The 17,163-nt window shown below is 48.6% G+C and overlaps 1 protein-coding gene across 3 annotated transcripts in view; it reads left to right on the plus strand.

The window, feature by feature from the left end:
* Nucleotides 1-17,163, plus strand: part of Runx1 (RUNX family transcription factor 1) — a 223,951-nt gene that overhangs the window by 142,174 nt on the left and 64,614 nt on the right. For all 3 annotated transcript variants that reach the window (XM_048422959.3, XM_048422961.3, XM_087899101.1), the window contains one exon: nucleotides 127-283. In XM_048422959.3, the coding sequence (XP_048278916.1) occupies nucleotides 127-283 (157 nt within the window). The remainder of the gene's footprint in view (nucleotides 1-126; nucleotides 284-17,163) is intronic.

Raw genomic sequence — 17,163 nt, forward strand, 5'->3', positions numbered from 1 at the left:
CAGCGACTCTTCCGAAAACCAGAAAGAGTCATTAAGCGTAGGTTTAATTTGAGACCAACTGTAACGCCAATGGCATAGACGTGTACCTGTGGCAGCACTGATGTCTGCGTTTCTCCCTTGACTTAGGTGGTAGCGCTAGGGGACGTTCCGGATGGCACTCTGGTCACCGTCATGGCAGGCAACGATGAAAACTACTCGGCGGAGCTGAGAAACGCTACGGCAGCCATGAAGAACCAAGTGGCAAGATTCAATGACCTCCGGTTTGTCGGTCGGAGTGGTAGAGGTACGTATCTGTCACAAATGAACTCGAAACATATTTACCTGGGAGCGAACCCAGGCTTAACTGGTAGCAGTTTCTTAGTATTGATGCTGCATCAAACTTTAATATATTTATTTGAAATTTAATACTTCTGCAAGAATCTAATTTTACATTATCATGTTTATAACTAAATTGCCTTAAGACTGACTTGGAATACACAATACATGAATGAATTACTTTTTTGTTTTGTTTTTTTTTTTTTAGTTTTTCAAGACAGGCTTTTTCTATGCAGCCCTGTAGACCAGGTTGGCCTTGAATTCACAGAGTTCCACCTGCCTCTGCCTCCTGAGTGCTGGGATTAAAGGCATGCTCCACCAGTGCCCGGCATGAATTACGAAAACACTTCTATTTTTCTATAACGAGAAAAGTGAACCTCACATTCTATAATGAGAACTAAGACTGTGTAATGAGAGTTCACTGCCGGGCAACGTGAGCATTGGGAGCCTTCAGGGTATGATACTTGTGGCTTCTACCACAAGCGACAGGGTTTCAGCTGGTCACATCAGTGGTTTGGGGGAATCCTTACCCTAGATGACATAGTTTCAAGCAAGTTTACATTTCTAGGAACACGGAATCATATTAGTTCAACCGAGAACAACATGGCCTTTATGATATGTTTATTCTTTTTGTAGCCTGTTACCGTTCAGTGGGAGGAAAGGGGCTCAGTTAACTTTCAGATGTTAATTTTGTTAGAGACCAGATTATTCAAAGAAGCCATTGCCTTAACTGAGGTGGACTTGCAGTTTTATTGACCTTCACCCTTAACCAACTGTCAAAGCACTGGAGCGGAAGGAGGGAGCTTGTCTGTAGACTTCTCTACTTTTCGGTTATCTCTCAAGTATTATATTTTCTCTTTGTTTCTGGGACCTAAGTCATATTTTACAAACATCAACAAGTAGTGAAAGTCTAAGAGCAATGGACCTGGTTTAAGTTTCTCCTTTGTAATGTGGCGCTCAATAAGCCTGGCCATCAAAGGCATTTCTAGCTGAAAAGACAGGATACATGACTCAGTAACAGTAATAGTTCCTGCATTGGAAAAGAAGTATGAAGGGCTCAGTGATGTCTGCAGCTCAGTGGAGAGCCCTTGTCTCGCGTATGCAAGGCCCTCTGTTCGGTCCCCAGTACCAAGCAAACAAAACAAAACAACCAGACTGGGGAATGTAGAAAAGTGCAGACAAAGGAGTCATCATCACTCCTGTCGACAAAGGCGGTCAGAAAACCTAGAAAATCTGTTCTTAGTGGAAGACGGGAGAGGGTAAGTGTATGCGCATCTGGGCTGTTGTGTTTGCTCACCTAGATGTCCGGGCCATTTCATAATGAAATCACAGCTGGGGGAAAAAACCTATGATGTGATGGAAAATTAATGTTCACACTACTATGCTAATAATAGGGTGATTCAGAGAGGCATCTGTCCTCTTACTGAGAGCCGGTGATGCTGTGAGCGTGTGCCGTTAAGTGGGTTCACTTGTTTTAGCGAAAGTCTGTCTTTGAGCAAATGGAACTCGCATTATGGTTCAGAGGCCTGTGTTTAGCAAACATCACGAAGAGGGTGGGAAGCCAAGAAGAAGTAATGACCCCGCAGCCAGGCCCCCACCTGCCTAGCAGTGATCCTCACCAGGTCTTAGAAGGTGCCCCTTTTAGAAATGGCTAGCTGGGTATGGCGTGGTTGCCAGAGAAAGTGTGATTCTACCCATAGGCATCTAGGTGGGTCTTTTTGTCCTGCTTGGCTATGCGGATTTTGAAGACGGTTTCCTGGCCCATTCCAGTGACGTTCCCATTAGGGAGCCGCACGGTGACTCTCTGACACCCGTCAGGATAGGTTGATGATGGCTAAGAGTGGGTTTTGAAAGCAGCATGCTTCCTTTTGTGGTGCCGAGGGCTGGCCCCCAGCTCTCTTTGGTCATTTCTGTTTTGAGTGGGTGACTAATAGGCACTGGTGTTTACCTGAGGAACGGCGGACTGTTTCCCCAAGGTGTGGACTGTTTACATTCTGCTACCTGATTCGTGCCAGTGTGCACTTGAGTTTGCATAAACCCCCCAAAAGAAAACAGCAGCACCCACGGCCAGGCTGTCTTCTCATACCCTGGAATGAAAAAAAAAATTAATCAGATGCAAAATTTAAAAAAAGAGGATTATAATTGATTTGAACAGGCTCTCCTCGCCATGCCTGATAGTAAATCATTAAAACTCAGCAACACTAATTGACCACTTGACCCAGTTACCGTTACTGTATATAGCACTGGTCTTGAGTTTTATGGTTTAAATTTTTTTATGTCAATAACGTAAGACAAGTGAGTTCTTGGGAGACTGAACATGGTTTTGCCTCATAATTTCCTATTGTAGTCACAAAATTTAATTTTATTTTCCTTTTTTGGTGTCACCATCAAAGCCTGGTAGACAACCCCGCCTTGTTCTCTCTCTCTCTCTCTCTCTCTCTCTCTCTCTCTCTCTCTCTCTCTCCTCCAAGCTCTCTCTCTCTAATTCTAACAATTAGTCCTAATCCCCCTGGCTGAGCTTTGCCTTTTAAAGTTTCATTATGTTTTATTAAGGGATATTAAGACTCGGCTATTTCGTTTTCTGTTTTCTAAAATGCATCTAAAAATATGCCCTTGGCATTCACAGACTGACCCAGAGGTCTGGCTTTCCGTCCGTGCACACGTCTGAAGGGCAGTTTTGAGTTGTCAATGATGGGTTCTCCAGGGAGCCTGGATGCTGGGTGTGGAATGAAAGGTAGAAGATGTATGTAAGGGTGCCCCCTTTCTTTCTCCAGATGCCAGATGCTGGGGGTTGTGACCCTCACCGAGACTGCCAGAGCTACCCAAGGAAGGGTGTTTCTCTGTTCCAAGAAATGGATCTGTCTGGTGCTGGCTGGTGGCCAGCACCACAGCTCCTAACCTCAGGTTCTGCCGGTGACTGGGAGAACCTGCCTGTCTGGCTCCTAAGGCAAGGCTGAGCACAGGCCCCTGTGAGCACTGTTGATTCTTCCCTGGCCCCTGACTCCCCCCTGCTTCCCCTCGCTGTCCACGTAGCTGAGATCTAGTATCTCACCCAGGAGTGTTTCTCTCTTTGGTTTCCGTCTGCCTGTTGACTTGCAGTGACTTTCACAAAGAGAGAGAGCTGCTCCCAGTTGGGGGTGAGGGTGAGAAAGGGGAGTCCTGGGAGACCCACTGAAGTTCAGAGATTAGGAAGGCACACAAGTGGTTGTCAGAACAATTGTTTTAATTGCAGGGCCTGAGACTATCAGTCACCTCTAAGTTCAGGGTCAACAAGAACTCTTCTTCCTGAGGTTGTTAAATACTTGAGTGCTTGTCCCTGTCTACAACTGCCACCAGTAGGTTCCCGTGACCAGAACGCTTCCCACTGAGTGAGGTGGAGACCTTTAAGGAACTTTAGCAAATGCCTCTTCCCTCCTAGAGTATTCTATTAGCTGCCAGTGAATTGATCCACTGGGGAATATAGCTTCAATGATGTCACTGGGAACCAAAGCACACAACTACCAAATGTACCAATAACTGTGTTGCGAGGAGGAAAACCATGGCCAATTTACATTTCTTCTAAGAATGTGATTTTTAATCTTTGGGAGATGTCATAGATAATTCAGAAAATCCTCTGAAAGGCTTTTCCCAAGAACGAAAAAGTCCCTGCATGCACGGATTTCTGTGTGCCATGCTGAAATTTTCAGAGTTTGTTTGTAGATCTTCTGGGATGTGGAGATGCTGAAATGTGCACATTGGGAATGTGGAACACCAGATTAGCACCAAGTTTTATCCTCAGCAGATACCCAGAAAATAAATATACAAGGGAGCCACAAGGCTGACACTTTCTTGTGCCCTTCTGTTGTATTGTTGATGATAACCACAGACTCAGGACCTGGTTGGTAGGGTTTAGGAACGTACAGAATTTAAAAGGCGAATCCAGACTTTTGGTGAAGCCGTAGGCATATAGGTGAATGTAATCACTTACGCAGGATTGCAGGCTCTCTGTCCTTGACAGTAAGGTCTCTTTCCCAGTGACCGTCCGCCCCGGCTGTAGTGGCACTCACCGTGAGACCAAGTGTTCTTTGCTCTGGCAGGAAAGGGTTCACTTCTCGGTGGGATCTGCTGTTTACCCTAACCTCCCAGCAGCTCGGAACTTGCTCCGTTTTGAAAACAGTCCTTTGCTGAAGTGAAATTCCTTCCTCCACTCTTGCTGTGGATGTCTTCCCAGACATAATATTTATCCTGTCACAATCTAGGCTCTTTCATATTTGTGTAATGTTGGTTTCTTAAGGCAATCTCATTCCCCTTCTACAGGATTCTGGGTACGACATGGGGATGCTGTCTCTCAGCCCAGTGGAAGGCTGTGGTGGAGGAGACGCATTTGGGGAAGGATAAACTGTACCTACCTCCCAACAGGGAGGGACGTCTTTATGTAGTGGCTTTTACCGGAGAGCTGGTCTGAGTGACTCACAATGTTATCATAGATCCACATCATTCTTTATTTGATCACCAATTCATTTATTAGAAGAAGGAAAAATCCAACTGCCAGCCCCAGAGACGTTTCATGGAGAACATTCTAGGTAAGCAATAGAAACTGGCAGTTGGGTCTCCTAGAGAAAGTAAGTAAAAGGGAATATATAAGTTGCGTTCAAATCAAATGTCCATTTTCTCCCTTTTTCTTTCTGGCTTTCCATTAACATTTGTAGTAGCGCATGTAGTAAGGTCCGTTTCTCTCAGATTTCCATTAGAATTTGTAGTAATACGTGTAGTAAGGTCCGTTTTCTTCTGATTCAGCTGTGAACAAATGGGGTTAAAACAGGCCAAAATAAAAATAAAAACAGACAAAACTAAACAAACCCAGGGCCTCTCAGAGAACAAGCCCCAGCTGGCCCCACCAAATACTTCCTTTCCACGGCAGGTCACAAGTTCCACCCGGAACTGAGGCAGACTCTGCCTGTCCAACCAGGATTTTATATTTGACAGTAAAAGAGTTAGCGACACTTTCCTCAAGCGAGCTTCTTGCGTCCGGCTGAAAGCCTGGGTTGGTCAGAGCCTTAGCAAGAAGAAGGAGCGGCTCTCCACGCACTATCCCTGTGGGAACACAGTAGCGACCTGCTCTACTCCGTCAGGCTTTCCTTGCTGGTTTTTAACCAAGTGCCAGGAATCCGGGACGGTGTGTCACACAGCAGCTTCTCTTGGTTTGAGGTCATTTGCATGAATAGAATTTTTCAGTTGTGGGGCAGAAACTGCCCTTCTATGGAGCCGTCCTCCGCCCTTCCTGGGCAGCAGGGCTTCTTGGTGAGCCAGCATCTTTTGGTGAGGACTGAAGACTACCCATCAGAAAGTGCCTCAGAGAGAAATAATGGTTCAGTGACTTTTAGAGCTTCCTGTTGTGACAGCATCATAGACATAAACAGTGATCCAGCTAGCTACTCAGCGTGGCTCGTTCTAATAAATCAGCTTTCTTTCTTCCGTGTGTGTGTGTGTGTGTGTGTGTGTGTGTGTGTGTGTGTATACGCGCGTACGTATGTGGTGTGCAGTGTGTGTGGGTGTGGGGGGGTGTGGTGTGTGTGTGTGTGTACGTGCGTGCATGTGCATGTATGTGGTGTTCAGTGTGTGTGTGTGTGTGTGGTGTGTGTGTGTGTGTGGTATGTGTGGTGTGTGGGGGTGTGTGTGGTATGTGTGTGTATGGTGTGTGTGGTATGTGTGTGGTGTGTGTATGTGGTGTGTGTGTGTGTGTGTGTGTGTGTGTGTGTGTGTGTGTGTGTGCTAGTTGCTGAGGTACAGGGAGGATGGAAGAAGCTAGTTATGGAAGAATATATTCTGTCTTTCAGGATTTTTTTTTTTAAGAAAAATTGCTTTTTGAAGCAGAGATGGTGTAATGTCTGCCGAATCGTCCCTCCCTTCTGGTGACTATACAAACAAGTTGAGGACAGAAAGGGGTGTTTAAGAATGACTGTGTGCAGTCACCCTTGGTGTCTATGGAAGGTTGGTCCAGAACCCCTCCCTTAAGTTCAGACATCTGCAGCTGCTCAAACCATTCATACAGAATGGTGCTGCCTTTGTAAATGACCGTGCACGCTCTCTAATATAGTTTTCATTATGCCTAGATTACTTACAGTAGCTAAGAGAATATCACTTACACATAAGTAGTTGTTGTGGCATTGTTTGGGGAATAATAACGAAAAAATAAAGCCCACACATTTAGTACAAATGGGTTTCCCCCCAAGTGTTTGTCATCTGTGATTGCTTGAATCCACAAACGTGGGACCCATAGACAGTGGGACCTACTCTGCTGTAATAACTGTGCAGTGGTGTGCACTTTGCAGGTTTGGTTGTTGGTCCTTACCCAGGGGTCTGTATTCGTGTGTTTATACTCCCTTCGGGAGACTTCTTGGATCAGAATGTTCTGGAAGATTGCTTGAGTTTATGCTGATAGTATCTTCTCATATGAAGCCCCAACCAAGCAAATTGCAAGAATGGCTGAGCATGCTGTCTGTGGAAATGTCCCAGTGTACAGCTGCCTGGCAGGGAGTAGGGACCCATAGGCTGCTCACATTTGTAAACACGCTGCCTGTGTTTATAAACACGCCTTAGTGAGTTTCAGCAGTGCCTGTCCTCCATGGCTGGTTCTGCCGTGACTCTCCCAGTCAGGGCCTATGGAGAACGGAGTTCATGGTTAGTTTCACACTGCACCGACTCTTTGGGATCCCAGCTCATTGCCCAGACTTTATTAGCCTATGCTGGGCAGCCTGTCCCATTTAGAAACTCCGTTTGCTGTGACGGAACTGGGCCCAGCCAGGCTGCCAGCATGCATGGTGCATCGAGTGTAAAGAAATCCCAGCAGCCTCCTATGAGAGGCTCGCGTTATAATTCCGGACTCCCAGTGGGTTTCCTCTGACCTCCTAACAGGGGAGGAAGTAGTCTCTTAGATGCCACTTAAATTCTGCTTTTCTCATAGACATTGTGAGCGATTTGAGCTTACTTTCTGACTTGAAGTGCTCCCTGCTTTTAGAGACATAAGACCTTCCTCAGGAGCACATGGCCCAGACGTACTCCCTCCCCAACACCTGATCCAGGAGGCCCAGGTGCAGTGAATGAGAGGGCCAGCCAGTGTCCCCTAGGGAAGTGTGTCTCTAATCAAGTCACCTCATGCAAAGAAAGGAGCCATACAGTATTCTTCTGCGTCCTCATGGGATCTCCGCGGACAAGGCGAGAAGGGAGGGGCCTTTTGGAGGGAGAAAGGCCCCCCTCACGGTGGACAGCATAGTCCTGAGCCCATAGTATTTGCTCAGAGTTTTGGCCATGGATCTTCACAGACATCTTTCTTTCTATTTGAAATCTCTGTATGGAGTGTATTCAGTATTGTATGGACTGTGTTTGGCATTGTATGGCATGTGTTTGACATTGTATGGAGTGTGTTCAGCATTGTATGGAGTGTGTTTGGCATTTATACAATGCCAGTCCATACAACTATGTTCGGCATTGTGTGGACTGTGTTCAGCATTGTGTGGATTGTGTTCGGCATTGTGTGGACTGTGTTCGGCATTGTGTGGAGCGTGTTTGGCGTTGTATGGACTGTGTTCAGCATTGTGTGGAGCGTGTTTGGCATTGTGTGGACTGTGTTTGGCATTGTGTGAACTGTGCTCCACAGTGTATGGGCCACATTCAGCTCTCACTTTCCCGTCCTCTTGCCTCTCATAATGAGGAGCTATCTGAACGAGGATCGTTTGTAAGGCCGTTTGTCTTCTTAAACGGCATCTCCAGAGCCTACAGTAAAGGTTCTTTGGACTGCTACCCCAGGGGCAGGTTCCCTTCACCCTCTTTCCTATGTAGGTAATCAATGTTGATGAGTCTCTTACTTAGTGCTTCACAGCTGGGATGAGCTGCCACCCCTGGGGGGATTTGATGAGGTCAGCAGATATATTTGATTGTGACAGACTGAACTAGGGTTCATAGTACCCAAGCATTGAGGCCAGAGATCTGCTAAGCACCCTTCTATGTGCAGAATCCCCTCCCCAACAGAAACCAACTCTAAAACTTAAGTCATTGCAGTACTGGGGCCACCCGACCTGGCCCGCCTCTCTCCACAGTTGTCAAGGATCTCTCTTGCCCCTTCTCCCCGACACTCTTTACCTTCCTTGAAAATCTATGAAACTTTAAATTTGTGGTATCCACACTGAATAAAAAAAGTGGAGGCAGGAGGATCAAAAGTTCAAGATCATCCTTGGTTATATATTGAGTTCCAGACCAGCTTTGTCTTGGGGTGGGGTTGGGGAGATAAATCAATCAATCAGTCAATCAATCAATCAATAAGAATATATCCAGAAACCCTGAGTGAGCTTCAGTGACTTTCCCCCAAACCAAAACTCCAGCTTTTCCCAGTGGTATCTTCAGTGGGCCAATTGCTGGCTGACCAGTAGCCACCCACTCCTTAGATCCCTGCCAATGAGTGCCTCCTCCGGGGCTGTCTTCCCTCCAGGCGGTGGATTTTACCAGCTTCTTACTGAGAGCAGATCATCTGTTCCCCCACTGACACTTAGCCACCCTGGAGTGGTTGTGCTGTGCATTGTTGGATGTTTGACATCCCACCAGTGACTGTCCACCCCCACCCCCACCCCCTTCTCAGTAGTGACAGTCTGAAATATCCACGGACACTGTCAAACCTCCCCTGAGGGCGGGGAAGTTGCAAACAACTTACTTAGAGGTGTATGACTGTCGGGGCCCTATTCCCCTTTTGTCCCTGGAGAGGAGGAGGCACAGAGAGGGTTGATTACTTGAGATAAAATGCAGGTTAAAAACTTTGATAAAGTCTCACACCTGGGTCCGTCTCTCCAGAGACAGGCTCCCTGGAAGAGACAGTGGAGATTGCAGACAGTGTTCAGAGGCTGCCATCAGTAAGGATTTCTGAGCTGAGAGCTTCCAGATCCACCCATTCTCCCCAGCCTCCCGGAGCTCTGAGGGCCCGAAAGGGTTATGCCCAGCAGGCACTGAGATTTCAGATTAGCAATGGAAGAGCTGAAATTAAATATGGACTGTAATTCGAAGCACCGCTGTTCATGGGAAAAGAAGTTCTCCCAACTTAGCCTGTCCAACTCTTTTGTCCAAACATTAATAGCATGTAAATATTTATGATTCATACATGCCCCTTTTAATTCCCAAGAGTATTTTAACAATAAATACTGCATTTTGACAATGAAGCAGAATAATCCCTTTGTCCGTGGCACAGCTCCGCAGGCTGGCACCAGGCAGCATGGCATTCTTCCTGGGTGGGAACTGCTGGCTCCACCCAAGCTTCGGGGCGTTCTACTTCTGCGTGACCTGTGCATGCTTTGGATGGTGCTTCAGGCCGTCCTGCTCTTCCCCAGAAGTCATTCTTATCTCATCGTTTTAATAAATTGCAAGTTAATAGTCACACGTGGGTTTTCTCTGGTGATCACGGGGAACCCAGAGAGTTGATTCAGTCTGTGGCTTGCAGCCGCCTCTGACTCCACAATTGTCTTGCATTCTGGCCAAATTCCTGGGCTCTGGATTACACTAAAGCCACCGAGTCTCCCTCACGGTTCTTCTAATTTATCGCACTTCCTCAGAAGTACACATCTATGCAGAATGATTCTGTGGGTCTTGGGAAGACAGTGAGGGAATCTGAGGAGGGGCCACAACTCCGAGATGCGCAGGCCTTGGTTTTTCTTCCTGTGTAATTGGCAGGGCAATGCCTTTCTGGGCTAAGATGATAAAAGTGAGGTGGTAACCTTTGAGGAGACTCAGAAGACAAGGTGTGGTGGCTCTTCCTCCTGGGGTGGAAATTGTGGGAAGAGGAAGGAAGAGAAGGCAGGAGCAGACTGCTGAGTCCGGAAGTTAGGAAGGATGGTAAACCCTCTCCTACTGTCCCTCCTTCTATCTCTTTGTTCTGCTGAGGACCTGGTAAAGTGAAAGTTCTGGGTTACAATAGATCTCCATAAATATTCACTAATAAATGCATGCGTAACAGTAATAAAATAACTAATCATTTTTGGGGACCTGTGTATGGACATATCCTTTCCATTTCTCTTTGCTTACCTTGTCCCCTGAAGTCATTTAGGGAGAACATTTCACTCAGTCAGTCATTCATTTCTCTCTCTCTCTCTCTCTCTCTCTCTCTCTCTCCCCACACAATAGCACTATTAGCCCAGGCTGGCCCTGGCCTGGAATTCAGCGATCCTCCTGCCTCAGCCTCTATTCACATATGAACTGGGTATCGTATCAGGCACTAGGCTAGCACAGCAGATTCATGGGTCTGATGAAGAGCAGTTATCCATGTCAGGGGTTCCTGAGGGGTGACAGTGAAGCCAGCCCTCCCTGTTCTGAGTGGACATCTCTGTGACAAAGGACAGGAGCCAAGTTGCGTGCAGTCTAGTGAAGGGCAGATAGCTTCCCCCAGGGAACTCTGTGGATACCTGTGGGAGGCGGCACAGTGTGTGTGTTGGCGGGGGCACATTGTCTATTGAGGAGGCGGGAGGTGACAGCGTGTTTGGGTTGGGGGCCAGTCACACATTGCCTGTTGAAGAACCAAGAGATACTAGGGTGGCCTGCTCTGGAGGATGTTGAGAAGGGTGAGATGAGGATGTTACGGGGGCCTTGACATTCACCCAGGGCGCTGCTGGGTCTGCTACAGTGACATGCAAACTGTCAAGCAAAGAACTGCGTCACCAGATGTGCATGGCAGACAGACTTAGGGTGCAGTGTGAAGAGCCGGGAGGGTTTGGAGGGTGCCAGGGTACTGAGAGACCAACCTGATCGTTTCTCCTCTCAGGCACCCTCGGATCTGTGCCGGGAGAGCTCACAAGCACCCCCTCCCCTTAGTACGTGTCCCTCCCAGGGGACATTAGCTCCCACATCAGATTGGCCTCAGGTATCCAGCCCACCTGCCCTTCCTCCAAAAGCTGGTGTGCAGGGGACTGGGAACCGGGAACCCCAATGCCACCTTTCCTCTGAATGTCAGCACCCAGACCCCAGTCTCCCTGCTACTTCCACACGGTGTGGGTGCGGACTGTACGGGGCTGTGTGTGCAGCTTTAGGCCACAGATATATGCAGGGTGATGAGTCAGGTAGCCTTGGGAAGCCACTTTGGGCTTCTTCCCTGTGTGGCCCCTGACTGGACTACACAAGCCAAATAGAGCAGCAGAGCCTGGGGAACTCTCGGGCTATGTCACCTAAAGACAGAGCAGCATGTGGCCTTTGTGTTCACAGTGAAGGAAGGCCTTGCCCGTTCCTTTCTTTCCTACGGCCATACTCAACCCAGCACCCAAAGGACCATCGTGCTTTCCAAGCAGAGACAGCTGCCACACTAGAAGTCAGCAGGGCTCATTGGTCCACCTTATCAAACGTGTGTGTGCGCGTATGCATGTGCGTGTGTATACAGGTGTGTGCAGGTGTATCTGGAAACCAGAGACTGGTACCCAAATTTTTCCACCACTTTTGTTTTTTGAGCCAAGGTCTCTCACTGAACCTGGAGCTCTCCAGCCATTTCAGCTAGCAAGCCCCACCCCGAAACCGACTTCTATCAATCCCCAGGAACAAGGTTATAGGTGTCTGTTGCCCACTGGCTTTTTACACGCATGCTAGAGATCTTTATGCTGGTGCGACAAGTATTTTACCTACTGAGCCATCTCCCCTTCCCATCGGCCCATTTTTTTTTTAAACAAAAACACTTTGGAGCAGAAACCAGAAATCTGATTCAAGCACAGCCTCCTGAATGCACTGACTCACTTCCAGAGAACTTCAGAGTAACGTAACATGTGACGTTCCTGCTCTCCAAGTAGACGGCCTTGTCTCAAGTTTCTGGTCGCTTCATGTAACCAGGCAAAGGTTATTTCTATGGAAAACTGAGTTCTGTATTTCAAATGTTCAGTTAGACTCTGGAGGCTTGAACTTGTGCCAAGAGTGGGGAACTCTGGCCTGCATTCTGCCTGTGTGGACCCAGATGGGGCCGGATCCAGCCAGCTGGACACAGGGGCTCTCTGCACAAGATAAGCTATACACACAAACATCTTCCAGTTCAGCTTAGAGGAGCCAGGAGACTCCAGGCTAGTCGCGTGATTCGTGCCTTGCTCGTAAGTCCCTAAATAAATGGATTCTGCAGCTCCGTGGTCAACAGATCACGGTGGATATAGACAGAGGAAGGGGACAGGCATGAGCGCTGACTCTCAGGAGGCGCTGGTGGGAAACCAAGAGGGAAAATGTTTGGTGCACCCTGGGAATGATACCGCTAACATGGAAGTCATCCCTGGAGTCCAAGGGAACTTTTGCTTCCTTAAAAATAAATATCTACCGTGTATGTGCAAGTGTGTGTATGTGTGTGTGTGTGTGTGTGTGTATAGACATGTGTGTCTGTGTATAGACATGTGTGTCTATGTACATATGTATGAGGTCAGAGGACAACGTGTGGAAGTCAGGGATTGAATTCAGGCGACTGGGCTTAGGGACAGATCTTTAGTCACTGAACCCTGGCACCGGCCTGGGTGCATCCATTTTAATGCTGTTGTTTGTGGCCAGAATTAAGATACGGCATAATCTGTAGTCCAAAGGGAACTCTCCCTGCAACCCTTGAGAATCTTTGGGGATTTCCTGAATTCGTAAAGAGCAGACCTCCCTGGCTGTCTTGAGTTTTCTAAGGCAGCATTTTAAAAATGTTTCCTTTCACGTCTTCTTGGGGGCTTCAAGTAGAGAAGGCCTGCTCCCTTGCAAAAGACCTGAGTGGCTGGGGTGTTGTGGGTGCTGCTTAAGAAAAATGGCTACCCTCATCCCCAGGCAGAAGATCCTCTGCATGTGTAATCTTCTCTTTCGTGACAAAGGGCGAGTTTCACATCCCCAGAAACAGTCCCCAAAAGGAGAAGATGACTCATGCGTCCCGACCTCCACCAAGGAGAACGAGAGTTACAGAACCACTGAGGAACGGTGGGTAGAGCAGCCCGCCCACAGACCAGGAAAGGGCAGCGTGCTCCCAGCAAGAGGCAAAGGGCCACCCCTGACTGCAGCTGGCCTGGGGGTGGGGACTGGAGTGTATGGTGTGTAGAACCTGGGCAAGAGCTGCTTTCCAGCCACTGACAGCCTTGCTTACTCTTCTCTTTCCCGCCTCAGCCCTCCTGAGGAAGGCCGTACCCAATAATATAGTATTTTGATCCTGTGGTTTAGTCATCTGCTAGAAATGAGGAGAAGCACAGTGTGTCTCAGGCCTGACAGAGAGACAGAGCCCAGCCAAGGCTTTATTAGACCTCAGAATGGTCACTGTTCACCACTGAACCCTTCCCTGAGGCTCTGGAACTTCCTGGCCTTGGAAAGCAGGTCACACCACAGCAGCGAGTGTCCAGGAAGGCTCACCCCGTGACCTTCTTTCTGACTAAATAAAGCAGTTCGTATTTTGTTCTGCCTCGTGGATGGACAGACTGGCGTCAAGGGAGACGCCACATGTTGCTGTCTTGGCTTGTTTATATAGTGGGTCAACCACTCACACAGCCATGCCTTACAGAACGTTGCCAGCCGGTAACACAGCCGTGAACTTCAAGTTGAAGTCAGTCAGTACAAGTAACAAGTCTGTCACCTGTTGAACATTCCCCCTTTTCCAGAAGTCCTACCCACCGTCAGGTGTCCATGACTGTCTTCTCCCAAGCCCTCCTCACAGGATGTCTGGGGCTCTCTTTGTGGAAGGGCTGTCACATCTTTGACATTTTTACCAAGACTTTGCTGGGCACCCAGCCCATGTAGCCCTTCTTTCCTTTAGCCCACAGGAAGAGACTCCGACAAGGAAGGGCTGTCACTGCCTTCTGTTTTGCAGAAGTGGTGTGGGAGGTCTTCTGTATATGTGTTGCTTTGTTGATTAATAAATAACGAAGCTGCTTGGGTCCTGAGGAGGGAAGAAACTCGCCCACACTCGCAACAAGTATGATTTGAACACAGGTCCACTAAACCGCTAACTGACTGAGCGTCCACACTCAGCCCTCTCCCTGTGTGTTTCCTGGACTGCCACAGCAAGCTTTGTCTCGTGATGCCCGTAGGGTGAGTCCACTGCAGCCCCTTCTCCCGGCCCTTCTTTCTTGGTCTTCCGTCCTCTCTCTCACTCACCCCTCTTGTCCCTTGTGATCACATAGCTGTCCTCCCTGATCACAACTGTCCCCTGGAGTTGATGCTGCTGTTGCATCCAGTACCAGGAGCAGAGGGAGAAGTGCAGCGCCTCCTTCTCTCCCGAGCACCTCCCACCGGCTGGGTGACTCACGTTCAGGGCATCCGTGACTTACAGCTTGCCCCTCCAGTGCCAAAAGCCTCTGCCTCCAAGCAGTGCCTAAGATCAACCCCCAAGGTTATCTATGTCCCAGTCAGTGAGGGCTTCTGGGAAGGCAGCAGATAGGAACATGAGTCCAGTGCCTCCCTTTTTCCTTAGGTCCTGAAGAGCCCAGGATGGCTAGTGTTATTTTGCTGACCAGTACTGCTCCGGTCCCCCCTAAGTCCTTCCTCTTCTGGCTACAGCCTGCTGAGAAAAACACTTGAAAGTCTTCCACTCTCCACGCCCACGCACTTAAAATACCAAGCCCATAGGTCATTTTAATAAGGGAATTTGGCTAATAACACATGTGCGCTCGAGGCTGCAGCTCCCACGTCTGCAGGTGCTGGCCAAGCAGGGCCTTGTCTGAGCAACCATGGGCCTGGGTGGGTGGAGAGCAGAGCGCATGGTTCCTGCAATTGGTGCATCCTCAGATGTGCCTCTAGCTACCTGGAGGCCATCGGCCGTGATGGCGCCAAGCTCAGTTGGAAAAATCCAAAGGAATGGAGGTCAGGTTTTCACACTCACCTGTGAGGAAAAAGTCGTCACAGTCTATAGATAGGAAACAGATGTCTCAGTTAGTGAGCTGCCTGCTTCACAAGCGTGATGCCCTGAGTCTCATCCCCAGAAGGATGCGGAGACAAACACGTTCCTAGGGTCACTGGTCAGTCAGCCTAGGTGAATACACAGTTGCAGGCCAGTGAGAGACCCCATCTAAATAACAAGATGGGAAGGACCTGAGGAATGACACCCGTGATTGACCTATGACCTTATGTATACATGCACACACATCGACTGTAACCAGAGAGCCCATTGTGAGGATAGCCACTAGTTTATCTCCTCCCAGGTAAATCCCATTACTGGTGTGAACTCTCCCTGCTGCAATCATCACTAAGTGGAAACTCCTCGTCTGCACATAAAATGATGAACATGATGTAGTAAGAACCATGGCGATGAGCAGGGTCTTCGCGGCCTGGCGATGAACAGGGACCTTGCCAGCCTCTGCTGCACCTGAATTCCTTTGCTAAGTTAGTCTCTGGTTAACCAGGAATTTCTCACACGCTTTCACTTTCTAAAAGTCCCAGTCCACTCCCGGAGACTGCCACTGAGCCCTGGCCTGGGTTCACTGGCAGCTTCCTAAGAAGAGTTTGCATGTTAAAGTCACAGGGGCAATTTTCACTTTGGGGGATGGCGGGTGGTGGGGGGTGAAAGAAGGCTCCTGAGTTTGGATTTGGCACCGGTGGACCCCTTTGATGCCAGTGACAAGAACTCAGCGGGTGGTGACTAAGCTTAGGATTCGTTTCTCTGTGTTTAACATAGTTGATTGATTTTTATTATATGTGTGTGAGTGTGTGTGTGTGTGTGTGTGGTGTTGTTGTTTTGCATATCTATGGAGGTCAGAGGATAACCTGAGTCGGCTCTCTCCTCCCATTATATGAACCCCCAAGATGAAAGCCAGGCTGTCCGGGTTGGCAGCAAATACCTTTACCCACTGAGCCATCCTGCCAACCCAAGCTGAGTGATTCTGAGAACGTAACTTCACCTTTCTCTGCTTTAGCTTTGCTCCCTGTTGAGGAATAGTGAAACCCGCCTTGCTCGGTTCACGAGCCGGTTGTGACAACCAAATGAAGTCAAGTATGGGAACATTGTGAGGTCTACAACACCTACAGGTGTGGGTATTGTGAATGCAAATCTCCTTGTTGCTCTTTAGGAAATGGTTGAGAGAGCGGTTTAAGGGGGCGGTGAGGGTAGGGTTATTTCACAGTTTAGAAACCCTTGCCATGACAAGCCTGGGGTGCAGAGTGCACCCTGAAAGTCAACACCCACCCAGACTCTCAGAATTCGCTCTGATGTAGAGTAAATCCACGGGTGCAGTGAGGAGAAGGGCTTGTGGTATTGAGTCCATGCGTGGTAACCTTCTAAGGATGGGGAGAGTCAAGGGCTATCCTATAGGAGGGTACCCTACAGAGATGGAGTCAGAGCTTAGGACACTGAGTGGACTCATTCCTGCATAAGGGTGATGCTGCTGACAATCGCAGGGGGTCAGGAGGAGAAGGGAGGCACCTAAGGGTGCAGTCCTACAGGCACCTTCATCTTGGCCTTGTGGCTCCAGAACAGCGAGAAACTGGATGTGTGGGCATGAAGCCATTGTACTGTATTGCATCAGCCCCAAGTTTGCTGGAATTCAATGATCCTTGAGGTTTCTGCAGTAGAGAAGCTCTAAGTATCAGAGGGCATAGGCCACCAGGAGTCTGTTCATGGTGACACCGTGCTGGATAGACACAGGTCTGTAACACTTCTTCAGGGAGCTACCACACACACTAGGCAACCGTGGATGAACCCATTGCTCAAAAGACACTATCAGAGTATGTTAGATGCTACAGGCATCCTACAGCCCTGAGCTGAGAGGAAAACTGTCTGAGAGCTAGCTACCAGCTCCAGTGCCGGCATCCCACTGCCTCAGGCTCAGAAGACAGTGTCAGAGAGCTGTGTGCCATACCACGAGTATCCTTGAACTGAGACTAAGGGAGGCAAAAACGTGGAAAAATCCAGATCCTCTACTCTCCAGC

The sequence above is a fragment of the Myodes glareolus genome, chromosome 2 (genome assembly GCF_982192425.1).
Source record: "Myodes glareolus chromosome 2, mMyoGla1.1, whole genome shotgun sequence".
NCBI classification, from domain to species: domain Eukaryota; kingdom Metazoa; phylum Chordata; class Mammalia; order Rodentia; family Cricetidae; genus Myodes; species Myodes glareolus.